General features: G+C 41.5%; 1 protein-coding gene across 1 annotated transcript in view; it reads left to right on the top strand.

Annotated features, from left to right (window-relative positions):
• The window catches only part of OLAH (oleoyl-ACP hydrolase), a 53,161-nt gene that overhangs the window by 25,350 nt on the left and 854 nt on the right, over positions 1–26,957 (top strand). The window contains exons 4-6 of the mRNA XM_063450766.1: positions 20,635–20,734; positions 21,118–21,287; positions 25,215–25,297. Coding sequence (XP_063306836.1) covers positions 20,635–20,734; positions 21,118–21,287; positions 25,215–25,297 — 353 coding nt within the window. The remainder of the gene's footprint in view (positions 1–20,634; positions 20,735–21,117; positions 21,288–25,214; positions 25,298–26,957) is intronic.

The following is a 26,957-nucleotide window of genomic DNA, read 5'->3' as shown; positions in this document are numbered from 1 at the left end:
TGCAGCTTCAGAATGAATCTAAAATGGATGCTATACAGGAGGTGGGAGGGTCTGGAAGGGCGGGTCTGCTGCTGATTGCCTGGAATGTGTCTGCTGACTGTGAGGCACAGGGTCAAAGTTTACTCAATGATGACGTATAGGGGGCGGATCGAACCGTGCATATGTTCACCTGCCGTGGGGAACGCGAACACGCTATGTTCGCCAGGAACTATTCGCCGGCGAACCGTTCGGTACATCACTACTCACCACCTGTATAGTAACCCAGAAAGTAAAAAATAATAATAAAGTGCTTGTAATGTCAGTAGTCAGCAGACGCGTTTCGGCTTTTTTAAAAGCACTTTATTATTATTCCACTTTTAAAAGTCATTTTACGGTTCACACTATATTTTGCTGTTCTTATTGTATTTCAGGTTACCCGTGATAACCTGTATCTATCAGCTTAGAAGACATATGTTTGTATTGATACCGGAGAAACTGACGGAAGCCAAGCACAGAGAGATGGACACAGGTTTCTTCAGGAAGGAAGAGATTCTTTATTGGATCACCGATCGGGACTCAGAGGGACTAGCGTCACCAAAATACAGCAAAGTCTGAGTACTGAATACATAGAGTACATTCCTTATATAGCACTGTAGCTCCTCCCACAATTAACTACACCCACACATACCCTTAACCTATTTAATGAATAGAGTCTAAACTCATCCATCCGGTCTAACCACGTGGCTCATCTGATACAAAGGAGAGGGACGCGTAATTCCAGTTCTTACATTCCTGCACCTGGTCAGTACAGTGATGACAGTATCTTAGCTACGTGTAATTAAGTAACTGATACTACAAACACATATACATACATATGCCTTGTGGCAATCTTAGCCTGCTAAACTTGTATTTTACTGGAATTACATCACATTCCCCCCTTTGATGCCTCTGATATTTCACAATTACTTGAGGCATCACTTAACCTTGGTTTGCATATACCTCAGGTTACCATGAACCAGACCAGACTTTTCTTATGATGTGAATCTTTTCAACACTCATCTTCCTGCATAGTTTCTCCCTGATCTAAAGCCTTATACTTATATATGGCCATTATCTGTGCAGCAGCCTTCCTCTCTGCTATAGTTCCTATCAGGCTTTGCACAGACCTAACTACTAAGGGTATAAGACACGGCAGGAGTAGACACAACATTAAAATTAGTAGGACTCCACCTACCACTGCCTTAAGCCCTCCAAACCACTCATACCAGCTACCAAACCAACTACTTGGATTATACCCTTTCCATACCTGAGTAGGCACATGCGCTAGTTTAACCATATGGCTAGTAAGCTCAGCTATTGCTTGCCCTTCGTCATCTATTTGAAGACAGCAATTACTTAGGTTAAACTTCCCACATACACCTCCCTCTACTGCCAAAAGGTAATCCAAGGCTAATCTATTTTGGTAGACTGCTGTCCTCATCCTGGTGTTATGCTTCGCTAGAAGATTGAGCGCTTGTGATGTCTCATTTGTGATAATCTCAACCACCGCCTGTAATCTTATAATACGGTTGAGCATATAAATAGGGGTTCTATAACCAAAGGTACCATCCTCAGCCCACGTGGCTGGCCCATAGTAATCTATAATACGCTGGGGAGGCCATTCATCATCTTCCCAGGCGCCTATCTCTATGGGTCCCCTTTTCTTCCTATGATTCACATCATACACTTTAACACCTAAAGTCTCACCTGTTTCAATCGGTAACAAGAAGAAGGATGGTTTGAGCATACCTAACACACATGCCCCTTCCCAGTCCTGTGGCAACTCCGAATAGGCTTTCTTACCACAGATCCAGTACAAATTTGCTGGGGCTCTCCAGGTAGATGTGATGGATAGATCAAACCACACATCCTTTAAATTGGCATATCTAGCAAACGGGTTAGATGGTTCTGAGACATTTGAAGCCGACCACCAAGTTGTATTCTTTGTATCATCATCATAAGCTTTTTGCCCTAGACAAGTTAATTCTCCTACAGAAGTATTATACATTATTCCTTTCCTTGCTATGCAAACATAACCTATGATGGAGGTCTTTAATCTCCACTCAGATTTACCTCTAACACTCATATGATAATCGGCTTGTGTAGATATTAATTGGTCAACTGCCTCAGAACCGGACATTACCTCCTTTGCTTCCCAAGGCCATTGGTCTCCCATGTTAGTACCTCCACACACATAGCAGTTGGTAACATTAAGACTACCGGCAATACTTTCAGCTAAATCGATGAACAGGTTTTTAGCATTATGGGGGATCTTATTATCTATACTCATCTCTGCGTAAAAGGAATGGTATACTTGATGAGTCTGGGAGGATACCGTATCAGTCTCTATTCCTATAAACAATAATGTCCCAGGATCTAAACCCGTCCCGTATATTTGAAACCCAAATAAATTTCCATACTTATCTAAGAACTTGTCGGGGTTATTAATGAGTATATGGACTGGGTTGCATTCCATAGACTTACAATAAGGGCTAGTCGGCAACTTAGTCACTATCATGTCTTTGTCTACTGTCTGTCCCCAAGTTGCCCACCCCACACAAGACCAATATGGGCAAAAGTTATAATCTCTATTTGGGCATCTAGGACTTACATATTTATTTTTGCTACTGAGACAAATATATTTATCGTTAGACCCATACGTCCTCTCCCATCTAAGATCCCCACATACATTCCACGGCTTTCTACCACTCGATATCGCTTTACACGCATCAAATAGCAGAACACCCGAAGAATGTACGGATTCTAACACCGTTTTATTAATTAGGGTCCCCTGAGGATCTCCATTCCTGAGAGTCAACCAGATTGTACGAGGCTGATACTCCGGACTGAAGCACTTAGGTTCTCCTACTCCTAAATGGCACACACTATAATCTATATTTAAGTATCTACATCTCGATACATCTCCTTTACATTCGTATTGTGAATGCCAAATTAGGGTTTGGGAAATATGGTTACCTGTTCTCGTAGTCTTAATGCATACCTCACAGCTAGGAGTGTCGGTACCTCTACCTTCCTGAATATAAAAACACATATAAATAAACACTATCAAAAGCACATCTTTCGCCGTCATCCTCAGTCTTCGTCCGTGCGATGGCGCCTCAGCTTCCAGGATGTGAGGGGCTGCAGGGAATGGAGTTCTGCTCATCTTCACAGGTGTCCCTTCGAGACTTTCCTGGCTTATACACTATGTGATGGTAAGCGGACAGGCTTTATTATGGCCTTCTCACTCACACCTGTAACAATAAAATTTGTAATCCACAATAATTCCTCGTTACTCCGACTGAGTAGTGCGTTTTAACCGGATCTTGCAGGGATTCTCTGGATCTGCTGTAACTTGCCAAGAATCGACTGCTGCTGGTTTAACCCTGGAGTGATGTATCCACGGAGTCACTTCTGCTACTTTTATTGCTGTAGGGGTAGACAAAAGAACAACATAAGGACCTCTCCACTTGGGCCCTAACGGTACAGTATTCCACTCTTTAATCCACACTTGGTCTCCTGGATGGTAACTATGAACAGGGGGATAAATATTCACAGGTAATCTATCTTGTACCCATTTCTGTACCTCCTCCATAGTTTTACCCAACTCTACAACCTGCTGCCGAGTAATTCCTTCTCCCAACTGACTCAAGTCCCCCCTTAAGTTACCAAGTACGGGAGGTGGTCGCCCATACATGATTTCAAAAGGAGAGAGGCCCATCCTTCTGGTAGGGGTACTGCGGATTCGCAATAAAGCTATGGGTAAGAGAACGTTCCACTTAAGTTGGGTTTCCTGACACATTTTAGCCAACTGGTTCTTTATAGTTCTATTCATTCTCTCTACCTTACCAGAACTCTGGGGTCTATATGCAGTATGAAGCCTCCACTTTATACCAAGCATATGAGTCAGTTGTTGTAGGCACTGGTGAACAAAAGCTGGACCATTGTCCGATCCTATAGAACAGGGTAGTCCATATCGGGGTATTATTTCTCGTAGCAGGAATCTCACAACTTCTCCTGCTTTCTCTGTACGAGTAGGACATGCTTCTACCCAGCCTGAATAGGTGCACACAATTACCAGCAGGTAACGATGTCCACCCGATTTAGGCATCACTGTAAAGTCTATTTGTAGATCGGACATGGGGAGTCCCCCCATAAACTGGACTCCTGGTGGCTTTACTGGTCCTTGTCTTGCATTATTTTTAGCACACGTTACACATCTACGTACAATGGCCTGAGTCAAGTTGGACAATCTTGGTATGTAGAAATGTTTTCTAAGAGATTCTTCAGTACTGTCTCTCCCAGAATGTGTCCCGTTGTGATAATTTTGGACAATTTCTACCGCTAGCGATGCTGGTATAACTATTCTTCCATCTTCTAGCTGATACCACTTGTTCTCCAGATACTTTCCCGGTTCAGTCTTTAACCACTCCTCTTCTTGAGCTGTATAAACTGGAGTCCATTGGGACAGTGGAGTTGGTATAAGAGCAGCTATATGCCCCACATACTCCTGTCTTCCTGATTCAGCAGCACGCTTAGCTGCACTATCTGCCATCCGATTTCCCTTGGTTACATCACCATCACCTCTCAGATGTGCTCGACAATGAATAATACCGACTTCTTTCGGCTCCCACACTGCTTCCAATAGTTGTAGGATTTCAGCTGCGTACTTGATTTCTTTGCCTTCTGAATTCAGTAGTCCTCTTTCTTTATACAAAGCTCCGTGGGCATGAGTGGTTAAAAACGCATACTTAGAGTCCGTATAGATATTTACTCTTAAACCTTCAGCCAATTGTAACGCTCGTGTTAGTGCTATTAATTCTGCCTTTTGTGCTGATGTTCCTTTCGCCAGTGGCCGAGCTTCTATCACCTTGTCTATTGTTGTCACTGCATATCCTGCATAGCGGATCCCTTCTTTCACATAACTACTGCCGTCGGTGTAATATTGAACATCGGGGTTCTGGATGGGAAAATCACGAAGATCTGGTCTACTTGAGAATACTTCATCCATTACTTCCAAACAATCATGTTGACTTTCAGTAGGTTGTGGCAAAAGGGTAGCTGGATTTAAGGTGTTTACAGTCTCTAAATGCACTCTTGGGTTTTCACACAACATTGCTTGATACTTGGTCATACGGCTGTTACTAAACCAATGATTTCCTTTGTAATCCAACAACGTCTGTACTGCATGTGGGACTCGTACATAAAGTTCTTGACCCAGAGTGAGTTTATCGGCTTCAGCTACTAGCAGGGCGGCTGCAGCTACGGCTCTTAGACAAGGTGGAAATCCGCTGGCCACTGCATCCAATTGTTTAGACATGTAGGCAACAGGTCTTTGCCATGATCCCAAATACTGTGTCAATACTCCCACAGCCATTCTTCTTTGCTCGTGTACATATAAGTAGAATGGTCGTGTGTGATCAGGTAGACCTAATGCTGGGGCACTCATCAAAGCCTTCTTCACATCTTCAAATGCCGTTTGCTGTTCTTGGGTCCATAAGAAGGGGTCGTGCTCTGTACCTTTGATAGCTGCGTACAGAGGTTTTGCTAGTATCGCATAGCTGGGAATCCATATCCTACAGAAGCCTGCTGCCCCCAAGAATTCTCGCACTTGTCTTCTATTCTTGGGTATTGGTATTTGGCAGACAGCTTCTTTTCTCTCTGGCCCCATAATTCTTTGACCTTCAGAGATATGGAATCCTAGATACTTGACAGTTGGCAAACACAACTGAGCCTTCTTTCTAGACACCTTGTATCCTGCCTTCCAGAGAATGTGTAGTAGATCGTGCGTTGCTTGCTGACAGATTTCTTTTGTAACTGCTGCTATCAACAAGTCATCTACATATTGTAACAATACACACTCTCCTGGGATGGACTCGAAATCCAATAGATCTTGACTTAGGGCTGAACCAAATAGGGTAGGTGAATTTTTAAACCCTTGGGGCAGTCTTGTCCAAGTCATTTGGCGTTTTGAGCCCGTTACAGCGTTCTCCCATTGGAAAGCAAAAATACATTGACTTTCTGCGGCAATTCGGAGGCAAAAGAAGGCATCTTTGAGGTCTAAAACTGTGAAGTAAGTAGCCCCGCCCGGAATTAAAGCAAGCAGGTTATATGGATTGGGTACAACTGGATGTATGCTAACAACCGCATCATTGACTGCTCTTAAGTCCTGCACAGGTCGATACTCATCTGTGCCGGGCTTTTGAACAGGCAGCAATGGGGTGTTCCAGGGGGAAGTACAGAATTTTAGGATACCATACCGTATGAACTTATCCAGATAGGATTGGATGTTCTTCTTAGCCTTCTGCGGAATGTGATATTGTCTTAGGCTCACTGGATAAACCCCATGTCTCAGTTCAATTTTTATTGGTGGAATATTGCGGGCCAGTCCTGGTGGGTTGTTCTCTGCCCAAACTCCTGGTATGTTAAATAATGTCTCATCACTCCTAGGGTTTTGGCTAGTCAACACTGTATAAAGTCGCCACTCTTCTTCCTTTGGTACGGATAAAGTCATAATACCTGAAGGTCCATTAAACTTTAAAGATGTTGTTCCATCTGGTAGGAACGTAATCTGCGCTTGTAATTTGGATAGCATATCACGTCCCAGCAATTGGACTGGACATTCAGGCATATAAAGGAATTGGTGTTTTACTACGTGGCCTCCCAATGTACAGAGTCGACTTTTAAGAACCAGTCTTTCAGCACTTCTTCCAGTTGCTCCTATCACAGTAATAGTCCTTCCAGATGGAGGAGCAACTAGATTAGTCACCACTGAATGTTCAGCACCAGTGTCGATCATGAACGCACTCCTTTTCCCCCCTATTGATACATCGACCATAGGCTCCGCTCGACCAAGGGGGATGGAGCCCGGTCGGTATCAATAGTCCTCCATGACCGTGTCAGCCAATCCTACGAAGTCCCTACCTTCTCTATCGCGGGACCTTTGCGCTGCTGGAATATATCTGTCTTCCCTAACACTTCCTCTGTTCCCATTACTCCCTCTATAACCATTACTCCCTCCGGGGCCTCCTCTACCTCTCGCTCTGCCTCTAAAGTTTCCGTAGCCTGCCCTGGGTTGGTCTCTCTCGTACTGCTCTCTTTGCGGACATTCGTTCCTCCAATGCCCTTCTTCCTTGCAATACGCACACTGATCCCTACTCAAAGGCTCCCTACTCCATCTATTATTGCCTCTATCTGGGCCCCGTTTATCTACGCCTGCGATCGCTACCGCTAGCATATCAGCCTTTTTACGCATCTTGCGCTCCTCCTCTTTCTTGCTTTCTGTTTCCCTATTCATATAGACCTTATTAGCTACCTCCATTAGTTGGGAGATTGACATACCTGCAAACCCTTCTAACTTTTGTAGCTTGCGCTTAATATCTCCGTAAGCTTGGCTGACAAAGGCGGAGTTAACCATTCGGGAATTGTCTGCGTCTTCCGGATTAAAGGGGGTGTACAAGCGGTACGCCTCCAATAATCGGTCATAAAAGACACTGGGCGCTTCATCGCTTTTCTGGATCACCTCAACTGTCTTCGACATGTTAATGGCTTTCTTTCCTCCGGCTTTCATGCCAGCAATTATAGCGTCTCTATAGGCTCTGAGTTGAACCATATCAGCACCATTTACGTTCCAATCGGGATCAGTGTTGGGATAATGTGTTGCGGCCCATGCTGCTGGATTAGCTTGGTTCAAAGCACGGGCTCTATCCTCTAATGCTTTAATGGCTGCTTGATTTATTCTTGTCCTTTCCTCATTGTTAAATAAAGTCATTAATAACTGCTGGCAATCAGCCCATGTCGGATTATGTGTCTGTACTATTGAGGTGAACAGATCAGTCATGGCTTGTGGTTTCTCAGTATACGAGGAATTATGGGTCTTCCAGTTTAAAAGGTCGGTAGTGGTGAAAGGGACATATACGAAGACAGGGTCAGCGTGTGCCATTTGACCTGCGGCATCGATATAAGCTGACCCGGGATTTAAGCGAAGAGGCATCTGATAGTGCTTTAATTGTTGGGCACCAGTCAACTGTCGGGTTTGGATGGGGCTACGTAGGGAAGCGTCAGTCATGGGTTCCGGTCGGGGAGATATAGGGTATGGGGATGTGGGAGGTTGGTTTTGGGAAAAGGTAGTGAATAGAACACTTCGGGCCGAGCTAGATGAAGCTTGACCGGAAGTCTGAAGTGGCGCCAAATCAGGATATTCGTTTCTAATGGGGGTGGGTTCTGGTTCCGGAAGGGGAGATTTAGTACGAGGGGGGGTGGATCCTGTACTGGAGGAGGAAGCGGAAGTGGATGAGGGTAATGAGGGAAGGGTTACAGGACTTCCTGTATTTGCGTCACTTCCTCTTACCGGAAAGTAAGGGGGCGGCAAAGGGATCTCGGACTCAGGGGGCGTGTCCAAAATGGGCCTAACACCAGCCCTAGTGGACGAACAAGTCCTAGCTACCATGAGGCGACACTGTTCCTCGTGGCATGTCCGGAGCCATTTTGGCGAGTCATTTACGGCCTGTCTCCAACAATCAATATAAGGAAACTGGCCGTAAAGTTCAGGCCTACCTGATACAGCCACGTGTAAGCGCTGTACCAGAGTTGGATCCAAACTGCCACGTGGCGGCCATGCCGCAACCAAAGTAGGCCACTCCCTAGTGCACAAAGTGACCAAACGTACAGGGGACATCTTAACCCCAAAATCACAAACTTTGAATCCCTTTTTAAAATTCTTAACCATACATCCTAAGGGATCCGGAATCGTTGACTGCGACGCACCCATATTTAACAGTGGAACGTCGTCGACAACGATTACTATACATGCGTACTATTCAACAGTCACACCCGTTTCCTCTGGCAACAGCACCACGTGGTACGGTTACCAAGTGAAACGTACACAATAACAATAAACACTCAGGGAATTCCCGTACACACACAGCTGCTACACCAGTCACTATATAATCAATATTATGCCCTTTGGCGTAACTACACAGTCACCCACGCTATAATTCTCTATATACGAATTACCCGTCTATAACACACCCCAGTAACATCGTCTTTTACAAATAGCGGTTACAGTACGGTTAGCATAGGTCAAAGCACAAGTTAAGGTCACAATACAATTATTAGTGGTTATGGTGTTAAACATGCAATGGACGACAATGATTAGTACTTATTATATAATGTCAGTAAATATACAGGGTTATGGTACCGTGCACTATAATACAGCAACACACTATTAACACTCTCGCTAGACGGCTGAGCTCGCGCTATCTAACAAGATATACACTTTACTAAAACAATCGTTAACACATTTACAATTCCCAACTAAACTATTGGCCAGTACCTTGAATGGACTACCTAAAACTATATACACCCGTTTTGGTTAGCCACACTGCCCAATCACCACATATACATAGCGAGCTAGAGAACCGAATTTACACAGGCGCCTCTTAGTCGCACTATACAACGAGCTAGAGATCCGAATTTACACAGGCGCCTCTTAGTCGTACTATCAAAAGTCTAGTGCAGAGGTAGGCAACCTGCGGCACTAGTGCCGTGCACGGCACTCGAGGTGTCTTTGCACGGCACTCAAGGCTGCTAGAGCCAAACAGGCTGTGGCCTATCAGGAGTCCCAGTAAAACTTCAAATATCTGCTAATACGAAAAGATGATAAAGGAAATTATCTCAGATCACTTCCTCCAAGCACTTGTGAATGGGAATCCACAACGTAGTAGAGCAGCCTGCAGCTGCTGTTGCAGCTCCTGTCTTTGACCTGTACCAGGCCAGCCTGGTCCCCACTGGAACCCAGGGAAGCCAACCATACTGCTAGATATACACAGATATTGTGGATCAAACCAAGTGTTTATCTGAGTATCTGCTCCTTTCCAAATTGTTAAAATAAATGCGTGCACGTTGAAGTAAATTACACTGAGACACAGGTATCAGGTTAATAAAAAAACTTCGGAATGTTTACTCAGGGGGCGGCAAGCCCCTTATAAAGGCAAAAATACATCATATGCAAAAATGTAGATAACAGAGAGAATACATCTCTAATTGGTTAAGTGTCTTATCTAATGCACATCCTACGAGGCGTGATGTCACCATCATCCCGGGATTTTACTCCGGATGTAGGCGCCATCTTGTTACACGAGGTAGTTAGTCGGTGGGAGCGGGTGCTCTAGCAGCCATTTTGAGTAGATATTGAATACAGGTATACACAGTAAATAGACATTTTTACTATCACTAATTTACATTCATAACACAGAAATGAAGAATAACCCTCCCCTTATACAAATAATACGAACAGCGCACACACAAACATACACACAATCTGCACAAACGTAACCCGCTAACAATCCACATACATGCACACAAACCCCACATGCAGCCTTTCACATGCAATACCCCAAACAGCCCACACACACTACCAAACACCCAATGTGACATATCCATCCACACACAATTCCCCAAGCAGCCCTCATACACAGCCCACATTCATATGTATCATAAACTACTAATGAACATATACAATATAATAGCTCATATACGCACAAATACAATGATGCAAAGCAACTGCAGTAAAAATAACACAAACAGAATATGGCAGCATACACACCTAAATTTTAAAAAATAGGACCGGCACGCTACGGGACATCACAATCCTATATCGGCACAGTGCTGCTAAAAGGTTGCCTACCCCTGGTCTAGTGGGTTCCAAATTTACACGCCTTCCCACTTAGCCCAGATAGGATGAGAACTAGCGAACCGAATTTACACAGGCGCCGCTTAGTCTCCCGGTCCCTCCGACCTAGCGAACGTAATATACACCCTAGAACGCTAGTCTAGACAAGACACCGGTGTCCGGCTAGGGCTATTTACACCAGGACCCCGCCTGACTAACCAAATCAAACGGTCTGACTAAAGAGCGTTCGATCGAGCGGTGCGCCTTCGCTCCTTCCCTCCGACAGAGGGGGCAGATACAGATTCAAAAACCCCTTTGGGCCTACCGCACAATCGGTATACCCCTAGCGGGTCCTGCCGTCTAAAACAGCAGTTATCTTACCTCCTCGTTCCTGAACCTGAGTTCACACTCATCGACGGGGACACCCCAGCACTTCTCACGTAGAGGCCGATGATCTCCTGGACAACAGACCAGTGGCGCCGAGACGAAGGGAGGTCCACGCAGAAGTTCAGGGGTGCAGCCGTAGAGAACGTGGGCAAAGATAGACCGTCTCACGCCTCTGCCTCTCAGCTACCGTTGAACGATGAGCTTCCCGGCCAATGCACCAAATGATACCGGAGAAACTGACGGAAGCCAAGCACAGAGAGATGGACACAGGTTTCTTCAGGAAGGAAGAGATTCTTTATTGGATCACCGATCGGGACTCAGAGGGACTAGCGTCACCAAAATACAGCAAAGTCTGAGTACTGAATACATAGAGTACATTCCTTATATAGCACTGTAGCTCCTCCCACAATTAACTACACCCACACATACCCTTAACCTATTTAATGAATAGAGTCTAAACTCATCCATCCGGTCTAACCACGTGGCTCATCTGATACAAAGGAGAGGGACGCGTAATTCCAGTTCTTACATTCCTGCACCTGGTCAGTACAGTGATGACAGTATCTTAGCTACGTGTAATTAAGTAACTGATACTACAAACACATATACATACATATGCCTTGTGGCAATCTTAGCCTGCTAAACTTGTATTTTACTGGAATTACATCACAGTATGACTCGTTTATATTGCATTTATATCTCCACCTACTGTGTCACAGGTTGTTTTTTCCTGGCTAGTACAAACACTAGTTCTGACACATCACTAATTTTGAAGCACCTGACACACTGAATTGCGTTGTTCTTATAAAATATATAATCCTTATGCTTTTCTTCAATAATGATTTCTCTATTTCTGTATCAGTCAGTGATCTGTACAACTATCCACGCTCCTTGGGAGTCCTCATTATGAAAATCAGTTTAAAAATAAAAAAGTTTGGGGTGAAAAACAAATCATAACTTGGTTAAAAAAAACAAAACATTTTTTGAAAACGTTTAAAATAAAAAAAATATGGAATAGCATATTGTTTAAAGGGTTACACAAAGCACCATCATAGCTTGGCATAATTAGACAAAGGAAAGGAAACTACAGCTCCCAGTCCTCGCAAAGACAATCTTCTTGGAGGTTGGAGGCAGAGGATAGGCACTAGGCAGCACCTGCGGAGTGAGGGAGAGACTTGGTGTGACTGACTGCATTATAAAACCAGGAAAAGGTGGGCATGGTGATGCAATGGGCCACTTGACTGGATTTGCCCCCTAGGCCTAAGGCTGCCAGCCCTCCCCTGGTTGCTATTTGTTTTTGTAACTACAGCCACACCTGCCATTTTGAATTTTATTACAGTTTTTTATACAGCGCCAACATATTCCTCAGCACGCAATACATGTGTACGGAGATGGGGGGGTCATCCTATTTTTGGCATTAAAATTATGGTCCTTTGTAGTCCTGATCCATTTTTGCTATCTGTGTGCAATATGTAGAATGCATGTTCAGGATCAGATCAGCAGAGTTCTATGTGTATTCTCTGAGTTATGTATCACAAGAACTTTCCCTGCATGACATGTCTTATCTTCTACACTTTAGAATCTATAGTACTTGTTTCATCAATGTTAGAACATCATTAAAAGCAGTAAGTGCAATAAGATAATCTCAATTTCATCCATCAGATTAATTAAAGGGACACTCCGGACACCTAAAGCACAATAGCTTCTTAAAATACTTTGTGTGAAGAGTGTGTCCTCTTTCCTTTTTTTTTCTTTTTTCATTTTACAAATAGAAATTGGCACTTTTATAAATAAACCTTTTGACACACCCCGGCTGTCAATCAGAGAACCAGTCCTGTTACTTCCTGGTTTGGTTAGTTCAGTGGAGCTAAACTCAAGAGGCAGCAATTCTAAAATTACACGATATCCACTCACCATAGAAGAATTGTGACTCTGAGGATGTAACAACCGGGTTGTGTCATGAACTGAGATAAGGTGATGAAAAGTTCAAGTGTATATTTCGACGCTACTAATAAATAATTCATTAAAAAAGAATAAAAACAAACAAACAGTATATAACAAACTATACACTATAACTTTGTTACTCACATCTATACCAATGTACATGCTTATAGCGTTCAGCTACGTGACTTCCTATCAAAGATTTATGCATTATGAAACACAATCCTCTATATGAAGTTAACCCACAGCACGCTGTAAACTCAAGTCCTGAATGTATGGCAACAAGCTGTCTGTGGCTTGACCATGTTAATCATGATAATGTTTATTTGTACATGACGATTGTGACCCTATTTGTTATTTGTAATTGTAATGCTATATGAAATATGTGACGTTAAAAAAAAAAAAAAAAATATATATATATATATATATATATATATATAGAAACATAGAAACATAGAATGTGACGGCAGATAAGAACCATTCGGCCCATCTAGTCTGCCCAGTTTTCTAAATACTTTCATTAGTCCCTGGCCTTATCTTATAGTTAGGATAGCCTTATGCCTATCCCACGCATGCTTAAACTCCTTTACTGTGTTAACCTCTACCACTTCAGCTGGAAGGCTATTCCATGCATCCACTACCCTCTCAGTAAAGTAATACTTCCTGGTATTATTTTTAAACCTTTGTCCCTCTAATTTAAGACTATGTCCTCTTGTTGTGGTAGTTTTTCTTCTTTTAAATATAGTCTCCTCCTTTACTGTGTTGATTCCCTTTATGTATTTAAATGTTTCTATCATATCCCCCCTGTCTCGTCTTTCCTCCAAGCTATACATGTTAAGATCCTTCAACCTTTCCTGGTAAGTTTTATCCTGCAATCCATGAACCAGTTTAGTAGCCCTTCTTTGAACTCTCTCTAAGGTATCAATATCCTTCTGAAGATAGGGTCTCCAGTACTGTGTACAGTACTCCAAGTGAGGTCTCACCAGTGTTCTGTACAATGGCATGAGCACTTCCCTCTTTCTACTGCTAATACCTCTCCCTATACAACCAAGCATTCTGCTAGCATTTCCTGCTGCTCTATTACATTGTCTGCCTACCTTTAAGTCATCAGAAATAATCACCCCTAAATCCCTTTCCTCAGATGTTGAGGTTAGGACTCTATCAAATATTTTGTACTCTACCCTTGGGTTTTTACGTCCAAGATGCATTATCTTGCACTTATCCACATTAAATGTCAGTTGCCACAACTCTGACCATTTTTCTAGTTTACCTAAATCATTTTCCATTTGGCTTATCCCTCCTGGAACATCAACCCTGTTACATATCTTAGTATCATCCGCAAAAAGACACACCTTACCATCAAGACCTTCTGCAATATCACTAATAAAAATATTAAAGAGAATGGGTCCAAGTACAGATCCCTGAGGTACCCCACTGGTGACAAGCCCAAGCTTCGAATATACTCCATTGACTACAACCCTCTGTTGCCTGTCACTCAGCCACTGCCTTACCCATTCAACAATATTCGAATCCAAACTCAAAGATTGTAGTTTATTGATAAGCCTTCTATGTGCAACAGTGTCAAAAGCCTTACTGAAATCTAAGTAAGCAATGTCTACTGCACCACCCTGATCTATAATTTTAGTTACCCAATCAAAAAAATCAATAAGATTAGTTTGGCATGATCTCCCTGAAGTAAACCCATGTTGTCTCTGGTCTTGAAATCCATGTGTTTTTAGATGTTCAACAATCCTATCCTTTAACATGGTTTCCATCACTTTCCCCACTACTGAAGTAAGGCTTACTGGCCTATAGTTGCCCGACTCCTCCCTATTACCTTTCTTGTGAATGGGCACAACATTCGCTAACTTCCAATCTTCTGGGACTACTCCTGTTTTCAATGATTGGTTAAATAAATCTGTTAATGGTTTTGCTAGTACACCACTAAGCTCTTTTAATAGCTTTGGGTGTATTCCATCAGGTCCCATTGACTTATTTGTCTTTACTTTTGACAGTTGAAATAGAACCTCTTCCTCTGTAAACTCACGTGTAATAAATGACTCATTTATCCTTTTTGTTAACAGAGGTCCCTTTCCTTCATTTTCATCTGTAAATACCGAACAAAAATATTCATTGAGGCAGTCAGCTAGACCTTTATCCTCATCTACATACCTTCCTTCTTTTGTTTTTAATCTAACTAATCCTTGTTTTACTTTTCTTTTCTCATTTATGTATCTAAAAAAAGTTTTGTCCCCCTTTTTTACTGACTGTGCTATTTTCTCTTCTGTGTGGGATTTGGAAGCTCTTATAACTTGCTTAGCCTCTTTCTGCCTAATCTTATAGGTCATTCTGTCTTCCTCACTCTGGTTTTTTTTATAATTACTAAATGCTAACTTTTTGTTTTTTACTATTTTGGCCACATCTGCGGAGTACCACAGTGGTTTCTTGAATTTTTTGCTTTTACTGACAAGCCTAATGCAATTTTCTGTTGCCTTCAGTAGTGCAACTTTTAAATAATCCCATTTATTTTGGACTCCATATAAATTGCTCCAGTCTGATAATGACTCCTTTACACATATTCTAATTTTAGAAAAGTCTGTTTTTCTAAAGTCTAAAACTTTTGTTTTTGTGTGGTGTGACTCAGTCACTGTTCTTATATTAAACCACACTGACTGATGATCACTGGATCCTAAACTTTCACCTACAGTAATATCTGATACCAAATTTCCATTTGTTAACACTAAATCTAGTATGGCCTCTTTACGAGTTGGCTCCTCAACGACTTGTTTTAGAGACAATCCCAGTAGGGAGTTTAGAATATGTGTGCTCCTGGCACAAGTAGCTATTTTTGTTTTCCAATTCACATCAGGAAGATTAAAGTCACCCATGATGATAACTTCCCCCTTCATTGTCATTTTAGCTATTTCTTCAACTAGTAGATTATCTAACTCTTCAATTTGTCCTGGGGGCCTATAAATCACACCTACACGAGTTACTGTGTGATTACCAAATTCTAACGTAACCCAAACGGACTCTATGTTCGCCTCACTAACCTTTATTAGGCTAGATTTTATGCTATCCTTTACATACAGGGCCACCCCTCCCCCTTTCTTGCCTTCCCTGTCTTTTCTATATAAAGAGTACCCTGGTATTGCTATGTCCCAGTCATTTTTCTCATTATACCATGTCTCGGTAACAGCGACTAAATCTACACTATCAGTTGCCATTATTGCCACAAGTTCATGTATCTTATTCCCTAAACTGCGAGCATTTGTAGACATGACTCTAAGCTTATCATTTTTTAACACACTTGCTACAGGCACCTTCTGTCCTTGTTTTGGGGGACAATTGGATTGATGTTTTATCACCCTTTTGCCCCCCCCTCCTAGTTTAAAAACATCCTAGCAAAACCTCTGAACTGCTCACTGAGAACATTTGTTCCCTTTTGAGAAAGATGCAAACCATCTTTTTTGTACAGTTTATTTCCATTCCAAACAGAGCTACCATGAGCAATAAAGCCAAATCCTTGCTCCCGACACCATTTACCAAGCCACAAGTTAAAGTCCCTAATACGCATCCGCCTGTCGTTCTGAGTGTTATGCACAGGCAGAACTTCAGAGAATGACAGTGTGGAAGCAACCTGCCGTATATCATTGGCAAAAACACTAAAAACTTCCTTAACCTCTGAAACCTCATTGCAAGCCAAGTCATTTGTCCCTAAATGGACAAGTACATCCAATTCCCCTTCCTGCTTTGCTTGCTTAACAATATTACAGATACGTCTCCTGTCTCTGTGAGCAGTAGCTCCGGGAAGACACCTCACAAGACCACCATTGTCCATCTCCACACCTCTTATGATGGAATCCCCCAACAACAACTGCTTTCTATTAGGCCTCACCATAGTCTTCAAGCCTCTCTGCACAACACCACTAGCCTCAGTGCCTCTCTGCACCACACCACTAGACTCAGTGCCTCTCTGCACAACACCACTAGCCTCAGTGCCTCTCTGCACAACACCACTAGCCTCAGTGCCTCTCTGCACAACACCACTAGCCTCAGTGCCTCTCTGCACAACACCACTAGCCTCAGTGCCTCTCTGCACAACACCACTAGCCTCAGTGCCTCTCTGCACAACACCACTAGCCTCAGTGCCTCTCTGCACAACACCACTAGCCTCAGTGCCTCTCTGCACAACACCACTAGCCTCAGTTCCTCTCTGCACAACACCACTAGCCTCAGTGCCTCTCTGCACAACACCACTAGCCTCAGTGCCTCTCTGCACAACACCACTAGCCTCAGTGCCTCTCTGCACAACACCACTAGCCTCAGTGCCTCTCTGCACAACACCACTAGCCTCAGTGCCTCTCTGCACAACACCACTAGCCTCAGTGCCTCTCTGCACAACACCACTAGCCTCAGTGCCTCTCTGCACAACACCACTAGCCTCAGTGCCTCTCTGCACAACACCACTAGCCTCAGTGCCTCTCTGCACAACACCACTAGCCTCAGTGCCTCTCTGCACAACACCACTAGCCTCAGTGCCTCTCTGCACAACACCACTAGCCTCAGTGCCTCTCTGCACAACACCACTAGCCTCAGTGCCTATCTCCAGGACACCACTACACTCTGAAAGTGCAGAAAATGAATTATGTAGAACAACAGACTGTGCAATATGCCTTTTATCCACAACTCCAAGTCTACCAGATCCTACAGTAATCCATCTGCCATTCCTAGTATGTCTCTGCGGCAATGGCTTTGCAGCAGTTCCAGCCTGAATTTGTTTACCAGATAATTTACAAATCTCAGACTTCAAAAATACAATCTCCTGCCGCAAGATAGAGAACTGTCTACAGATTAGACAACAACCAAACTTCCAAAAAGTGGAACGTGAAACAAATGCAAAGCAACTATTACACTGAACTAAGTCTGCCATTCCAATGAGGCGAATAATTTAAATCAAACAAATTTTACCTTTTTTTTTTTTATTTGTCCTCCTGGATACCTCAGATTACCTCCTGTTTATCTCCAGAATATCTCCAACCACACACACACTTAGAAGCAACACTCTCCAGAATATCTCCAACCACACACACTTAGAAGCAACACTTAGATGAAGCAACCAAGCTCTATTAGCCAAGCTAATGACAACTACCCTTATATACTCCTAAAATCACCTCCCACTAGGAATGTTTAACACCTGGGTAGGCATCTGCTTATTAGCAAACAATAGCTAATTTAAATAGCAATCAATAGCAAGTAGCTACCTAATCCAATCAAATGCCTTATAATTACCAACAGGAAATCAAACCTTGTGCAGTCAGTAACCTTTTCCTACAGATGAATCTTACCTGTAACAGTAAAAAAGAACTCTTAGCACAACTATTAGACAGTTGAAGCTTCTGTAAAACTCTCCAGAATATCTCCAACCACACACACACTTAGAAGCAACACTTAGATGAAGCAACCAAGCTCTATTAGCCAAGCTAATGACAACTACCCTTATATACTCCTAAAATCACCTCCCACTAGGAATGTTTAACACCTGGGTAGGCCTCTGCTTATTAGCAAACAATAGCTAATTTAAATAGCAATCAATAGCAAGTAGCTACCTAATCCAATCAAATGCCTTATAATTACCAACAGGAAATCAAACCTTGTGCAGTCAGTAACCTTTTCCTACAGATGAATCTTACCTGTAACAGTAAAAAAGAACTCTTAGCACAACTATTAGACAGTTGAAGCTTCTGTAAAACTCTCCAGAATATCTCCAACCACACACACACTTAGAAGCAACACTTAGATGAAGCAACCAAGCTCTATTAGCCAAGCTAATGACAACTACCCTTATATACTCCTAAAATCACCTCCCACTAGGAATGTTTAACACCTGGGTAGGCCTCTGCTTATTAGCAAACAATAGCTAATTTAAATAGCAATCAATAGCAAGTAGCTACCTAATCCAATCAAATGCCTTATAATTACCAACAGGAAATCAAACCTTGTGCAGTCAGTAACCTTTTCCTACAGATGAATCTTACCTGTAACAGTAAAAAAGAACTCTTAGCACAACTATTAGACAGTTGAAGCTTCTGTAAAACTCTCCAGAATATCTCCAACCACACACACACTTAGAAGCAACACTTAGATGAAGCAACCAAGCTCTATTAGCCAAGCTAATGACAACTACCCTTATATATATTTGTATCTACTTCAATGTATACCAATAAAGATGATATATGGGGAAAAAGAAGAAGCTGCAATTGCCCACAGCACCTGCCCTGCAAAGACTTCTCATTAAGCTACATTGGGAATTCTGTGATAGGACAGACACAGAAAGTCTGGGCAGGGTTAGAAGGGCAGGCTTGCAAAGGCTGCTGTATTTAGATAAATCCCCAATAAAAAAAATGCATATATAAACTTGTGCATGGCTTCACTGACGTATATCTGCTAAATAGTGGTGTTTGTTTTTTTTGTTTCTTTGCATTTGGGTAGTGGATTGTCCATTTAAAGTGTGAATGAATTCAGAGTAAAATCAAAGTGAATATCAAATTCCAGGTCAAAATAAGCCAAACTGGACAACGTTTGGCTACTTAAATTTGAAATTCACTTTGAATTCTTACTTTATAGGGTTATTCCAAGTCTGTGCTTCCAATTCTTTTACTTTGGCCTTCAATGTAAAATTCCCTTTGAATTCCCACGTTAGTGAATAATCCTGTTAGTGAATAGCCCTGTTGGTCTCACACACGTGCACGAATGCTGAATTTATTAATACATTCCCATACATGAAAATGTGGTTACATCCCGTTTTTGGAATAGAACATTCCAAGTCACCCCGTGACCCGGTTGGTATTAAGTGATAATCAATAGACTGGAACCAATCAGGTTCTGACCATCTAGTGTGTACATTTCTGTTTGTAACTAGATCTGCGTTACAATGAGACTGCATTGTTTTGTTTGTAAATAAAGTCATTATGGAGATCATCAACCCCAACAAAAGGAGCAATTATAGAGTCTGTCCATGTGTTACATTCTGACTGCCTCTCATTCTTCATTCACGGAGATCCCTTTAGAAGAGCACAAAATTACAAATATACAGTAACAGGCCCAAGTATGAAAGGTAAACCTAATACCAAAGGTATAAACAAATATATATATATATATATATATATATATATATATATATATATATATATAGATGTAAAAAACAGATAAAATTTGTATCTTGTAATACCTTTTTTATTGGACTAACAGAATTTTTTAGTGACAAGCTTTCGGGATAACCTCCCTTTCTCAAGTCTGAAGCATTTCTGAGCAACACGACACATAGAATTCAAAGTTGAGTTGTGATATTACAAGATACAAATTTTATCTGTTTTTTACATCTACATCACTGGACTAATACGGCTACAATTTCTACTTGAACACTATATATATATATATACAGGAGGATGCATATTATGTTAAAGTAATTCCATTGAGAGGTTCTGGAGTCCTAACTTCAAGTGGTTTGTGAATGTCTCCTTATCTCAGATATGTCATTTTTCCTATCACAGTCATTGAGGAGTCTTTAGGATAGGTCCCTACTTTCTGACCCTCTCTTTTCGTCTTTTTAACAGCATGGGGTCATTTACCAGCTTTGCCACTGCTTTAAGATTGAAAGAGAAGTATGGTCTGGAACCTGTCCATCTCTTTGTGTCGGGAGTGTCCGCTCCCCATGTAAGTGATGCAGATAATATTACTCGCTGTACCATTCGAGAGGAACTGTCACTAGGGAAAGTAAACTAAAAATCAGCTATGGGTTGATGTTTTATTGTCCAAGGATCACCTACATTTCTATCTTCGTCAGAGTCTTTTAAATACCATATTTATTTTCATATTCGAGAGACGTGGACTATGTAACAGGTATGGAACATGTATAGTGCACACTTCTAGATAAACTAACTTGGTAACGTTAATGAATTGTAAATGGGAATCACAATTCTATTTCTAAGCTTTAAAATATATATAGTTTCGGACTGCATTCAACCTATTAGAGCCATGAAGTTAATGTGTTCACGGCCCACTGGATGAAAACCACTATCTCCTTCTTTGTATCACAGTCGAAGACACGTTACCCCATACAACGAAGGTCTGACATGAGTGATGAGTATTTCTTGCACTGGATGGCAGGCTCAGGAGGGACTCCTGTTGAAGTTTTACAGAACAAAGAAGCTGCCAAACTGTTTATCCCTCCATTGAAAGCAGATATTCGAGTTCTAGAATCCTTCATGTAAGTTATTTTCCAATATGGACACATGATTAAAACAGGTGGGATTTTCTGACCATGACATATGATAAAGACAACATTAGCACTACTCGCAAACTTTTCAACTTCAACGCGTGGGCTTGGCGCTGCCTGCCAGGCTTTAAATTGGAGCGTTGCAGTTCTCCCAACCCAGCATCCCTGATTATAGAAAGTGCTTAAATGTTATTAATCCAGGGCAAAAAGATAAATGTTTCATTTATCAAAATTGCGCTGCTCTCCCCAGTCAAAAAAGTAGAGAAATCTTTATTTCATAAACGTATAAAAAGAGGATCCTATTACTAAGGATTGTCCTAACCCCCTTACACCTAATGTGTTTTGTGCATAGATACGCACGTAATCATGGGTGACCTATGGTCTGGAGCCATTCCCGTGATTCAAAGAATAGAATTCATGATGAGCAAATACTGAACAACTGAAAGTTCTTTTGATTTATTTGCATGCCTTTTGATAGAAGCTTTCTTTACCTTCAGGGTTAGTCAGTAAGCAGCAAAATATTTGTATTCCTAACGCTTTAAGGTTCCTTTAAACTAGTCCATCACTGGATTGGAGTTTTTTCCTCAGAGCTTGTTCATGGACAATAAAAAATACATCTAGTTAAAAATCTCAAATCGAGGCCAAAGTTTCCCATTTTGCCTCTACAAAAAACAGAAAAGCAAACGGTTCAAAATGTGTAAAGTCAGAAGAGGCTTGGAATGAAATCGGTGTTAAGAATGCTTCTATTTCTGCATACTTCACAGACTAGGAATTGCTGTGAACTGAATGAGCTGCCATTCAGAGCCAAATTACAGGCTTTTTGAATAACCGTTTATATTACATAAAATGTATGAGTGCTGAGAACTGAAAACATAGAAATATATTTTAAAGGGTCCAATGTATGCAAAGAGGACTCTGTGGCCAGGTACCTCATAGGCTTCACGTTATAGTGTGCTGTACTTCTGTGGAACAATAAAGCTAACAAGTTTCAAAGTCCAAAGACTCACTTGTTTCCTGTGAAATAAAGTAAATTGCACCCTGGGAGACGAATTCATGGCAAAAGCATCTAATAACATACACTCACTATTTTACCAGATAAAAAATATATACATAAATATATATAGATAAACATATATTTATATATATATATATATATATGTTTTTCAAAGTTCAATTACATTAAGAGCTCTTAAAATGCATGTTAGAGATATAGTGTTCATACAGAAAAAACACTTATTAGAAACAAACCGGCATGCACGTTACTGCTCCCTACCTGTCAGCAGCTCTGCCTTCGCTCCGGCGCTGGGTTCGCGTTGACTGACCAGAGTCCGCAAATCAGTACCGCTCCGTTCAATAATCTTCAGTTGTCTGGCTGAAAACCCTCAAGAATGTCCTTGCACCAATTTTTACTTGAACCCATCAGCTGCCATGCCTGGAACAAAGATCTCACTCAGATTGCCATCAGCCCAAATAACCACAAGGTTCACATCTACAAAAAAAAGTGGGAATCAATGGGTGAAATAGGTACAGTTATTCTGATTATGTAGATTAGAAACGCGAATATGCAGACTGAGGTTGCAGATACTCTGCTCATTTCTTCACTGCTTATATTGAATTAATGGATGGATGGATGGATAGATAGCCTCAATCTCCTTGTACTATGGGTAGGTGTTTAAGGGTTAAAGAAACACTATAGCTTTATGAATACAAACCTGTATGTTACTCTATAGTGTCCTAATGCCAGATTCGTTTTACGGTTCCCTCTTACACCCCGTTTAACTTTTCATCAGTGCCAAGCTGCCCAGGCCTTCTCTCTTGGCGATGGTCCAATCCCATACTTCAACAAAAGAAGTATTGGGGACTGATGCGCATGTGTGGCGAGTGCAGCACATGCGTTCAAATGCTTCTCATAGGAAAGCATTAAATCCAATGCTGCATTGGTCACATGACCGGGTTTCACTCGGATGTTGCTGCGGATGTCTGGAAGGCAGCCATTAGAGGAGGTTTTAACTCTGTAATGTAAACACTGCAGTTTCTACAATATTGGATTTTCTACAAAACCGCAATGTAATACATTGTAGTGTTAAAACGATAGGACCACTGCACCCAGACCACTTCATTAACATGTTAGTGATCTAGGAGGTGACTTTAGTAGTCATTGAAATAAAATGTCCCATATATTTGTATTTTATAATCTTAATGCCATTTCCCCCCTGAAGAGCCGCCAAACCAGCAAAACACGCGTCGGGGCTCCTTTCCAACATGCAGATACCAGATTTAGCTGATCAATAATATTTTGGTGAAACTTTCATGACACACAACCGTTACCTGCAGGTTATACAGAGTGGATCATTCTGCCGCTGCATGTAGATAGTTAGACAGAGATGATTTTCAGGTGATTTTTAGGTGCCCTCGAAGACACAGCTTAGACATTGCTTTATGCACGCAGAAACGACTCTGTCTCCCTTTCTCAGTTATATGCACCATCTCTATCGGGATTCATAACTATTTTTCAGCAGAACTATCTATCTCTGGAGCATGTTACTGCTGCCAAACTAGTGGTCAGCTCTACCTGCATGTGATACTTGGCAATCAGATCTGCTGCTCATTTGAGGGTCTAACTCTCACTCTATGCTCACTCTATCAGTAAGATTCATCGTAAGAGGTATATCGATGTGCCCACCAAGGTGCCCCCTACTTACCTACAAAAACCAGGGTTGCTTCCAGCGGTAACAGACAAATCGTTCTGCCCGCATGCATAAACTGCCCTTAGATTTGAAGCAGGGACACTCCATCCGAACTACAGATAGCCTGATCCAACAAGATCAAAGAGTGTGCAACCAGGTGTCCTGATCATTTAGACTCTAACCACTTTGGAACATTGTGTCCTTACATTGCAACAAGGTGGTCATATGATGGTTACTTCCTACAGAGGCAGTCAAACAAGGCAGATTGCTAAAAGATCTGGGTGCTTTTCAAGTGACAGCATTATCTAACCCTAATTGTAATTTTTGATATACTGTACTGTATAGTAATTCTATACACATTTCAGTGCATTTGATCATTTTTGAACCTCCCTATGTTCAGATTGGTAACTGAGATTGGGGAAACCTTTTGTATATACTTTATTCAGGAGTATATCTTGACTCTTTTTCACCTTATTTATTATTTTTGGTATCCTTGATTATTTTTTATTATTTCTTCTTTTCTCTTGTAATTGGTTTAGTGAGCACTTGTATATACCCTATATATTTCTGGTAGCACTATAGGAGACATTTTTTCTCCGTCCGTTTTATATTCTTAATCCAAGAGTGAGAGGGCTCATTCGACTTACCTTCTGAGGCAATAAAGTTAGGAATTATATATCGTGTACTCCACAATATTTGTATCATTGTATTCTAATAAAAGTTCATTTGTATCTCCAGCCAGGACTACAACCTCCCTTCTAATCATTTAAGATTTGGGTCCATGCCCTTTTGTCCTGGGACTTATTATATTCCTCCCGCCCTCTATAATTACTCATAGAATTAAAATGTCCCATATATTTGTACTTTATAATCTTAATGCCATTTCACACTGTATAAGCAAATGGGGGTGTTTTTTCCAGGGTTCTGTTGCATTTATTTAGTTATATGTTTGTAATTATTTTTAATTTGTAACCGTTGGCAAATGTTGCCTTTTTAATTTATAATTTTGCATGCGGTAAACAGACAAACTGAGATTTTCATATGTGCTTCAGAATGGCCAAATTCAGGTCATCATGGACTGTGATATCTGAGATTTTCTTATAGCAGATTCTGACAAAGCGATTTTTTTCTGTTTTCGAATAGACTATTAGAAACTCATCTCTGGATGTGACCCCAAATTTTTTACCCAAATGGAATCTCATCAGATCAAATTTCTCCTTTATCCCTCCAGCTATGAAAAGCCAGCAGCCCACGTTTTGTCCTGTGGACTGACATGCTTTGATGGTGCAAGTGACAATCCACATGACTTGGAAGGTAGGATATCATTGCTTTGGATTGATTATGATGGTTAGTTTGGGGTCCTGCCAGCATCTCCAATTTGGTTAACGCGAAACTTGTTGCTTCCTATGATTTCTCTTTTATTTAGTTTATATTATCTTTACATATTCCCTATATTTTACAGTTACATGTTTGCAATGTCTGAAAAATAAAATTAAAGTGTAACTTTATTGTACACACAAGTAAGGTTGAAATTGAAGAGCATGTAACCAATACTCTAAGTAGCAAAACAACTTTAGCTTAATGAGGCACATATAGGGAGGTGTGGATGGGGTTGCATAAACAAAGCGATCTAACTCCTAAATGGCAGATGATTGAGCAGTGAGATAGCAGGACATGATCTATACACTAAAATGACTTCATTAAACGAAAGTTATTTTGATGCTTAGAGCTTCCCTTTAAATTTATTATATACTTTGCGCTAACAAATGTATAGATTTTAATTTAATGGACTTTAAAAATATGGTCCCTCCTCACCTGTCAATTAATCCTCAACGTAACCCTCTCTATGCTGGTGGCAAAGTAGTCATAGCCAGAACGGAGTAACGGGAGAACAGGAGTACCCTACTACAGTCGGTCACTCTACAGCTCCTCCTGTAGGCATTTCACACGTTTACATTGGGATTTCAGGACATACATGAGGACAATGAAGTCAACTTGTTGGCATTATGTAAAATTGTCTTGTCCACTTGCGTCTGAGAGGCAAGTGGAAAGGACATCATGCACGACTGGAGGGTGAATGTTAGAAAATAAACTTCTCAAACTTCTGAGAATGGCGGTGCTGGAGCGAGGGAAGGTTTCTAATTAAACGGCTCCAAATGCAAAAATAAATGTATGGTTTATCTCTATAAATGATATAATTCCTGCCTGTATAAATAAAGTTGTACCTGCTGTGACAGGTTCACTGTAAATGTAGAAATCCGACCTGCTGTATTTATGTCGATGCCAGGACTGGGCTCCCGATCGGTCATTGTTTTAAGCTCTGCCCTTTGTACCTGTCAGCTCACATAGATTGAGGAAGGAAACTCACATTGGGTGAGGTTTATCAGTTATATTTGTAGTGATGTAAGAGGTGAAGGAGTCACCAACGTCTGCGGTTTTCACTGGTGATTGCCCCACTTTTTATTACTTTGTAACCATATTTCCAAACACGACATTCTGATAAATCTCTCCAATGTTTTTGTAAATCCTCTTCCATCTGTGCCAGGCCTGAACTGGATTCTGATGTCGGTTGCTAAATCTTTTATACTTTTAAAAGAAAAACGCAGCATGTAAGGTTAAAGGGACACTGTAGTCAATGGAACCACTACAGCTTAATGTGGAGGCTCTAGTGTCTATAGCCAGTCCTTGCAGTCTGTTCAATAATGTAAACACTGCCTTTTCAGAGAAAAGGCAGTGTTTACATTGTTCCCTAGTAACACGGTCACTAAGACAGCCACTAGAGGACCTTGCATATTTTAGTCCTGCAATCTTTGCAGGACGTGCATTCAGTATCTCCACTCTCTGCATGGAGGCACTGAACACTGCCTATATAGATGCATTGAATCAATGCATCTCTACCAGAAGTTGCGGATTGTTGCAGCAAGGAGATTTGCAGCGAATGGGCACTAGCCACCCAATGCATCTCTACGAGGAA

The sequence above is a fragment of the Pelobates fuscus genome, chromosome 4 (genome assembly GCF_036172605.1).
Source record: "Pelobates fuscus isolate aPelFus1 chromosome 4, aPelFus1.pri, whole genome shotgun sequence".
NCBI classification, from domain to species: Eukaryota; Metazoa; Chordata; class Amphibia; order Anura; family Pelobatidae; genus Pelobates; species Pelobates fuscus.
Note: the sequence above shows the minus strand (reverse complement) of the source record. Positions and strands in the feature narration are given on the sequence as shown.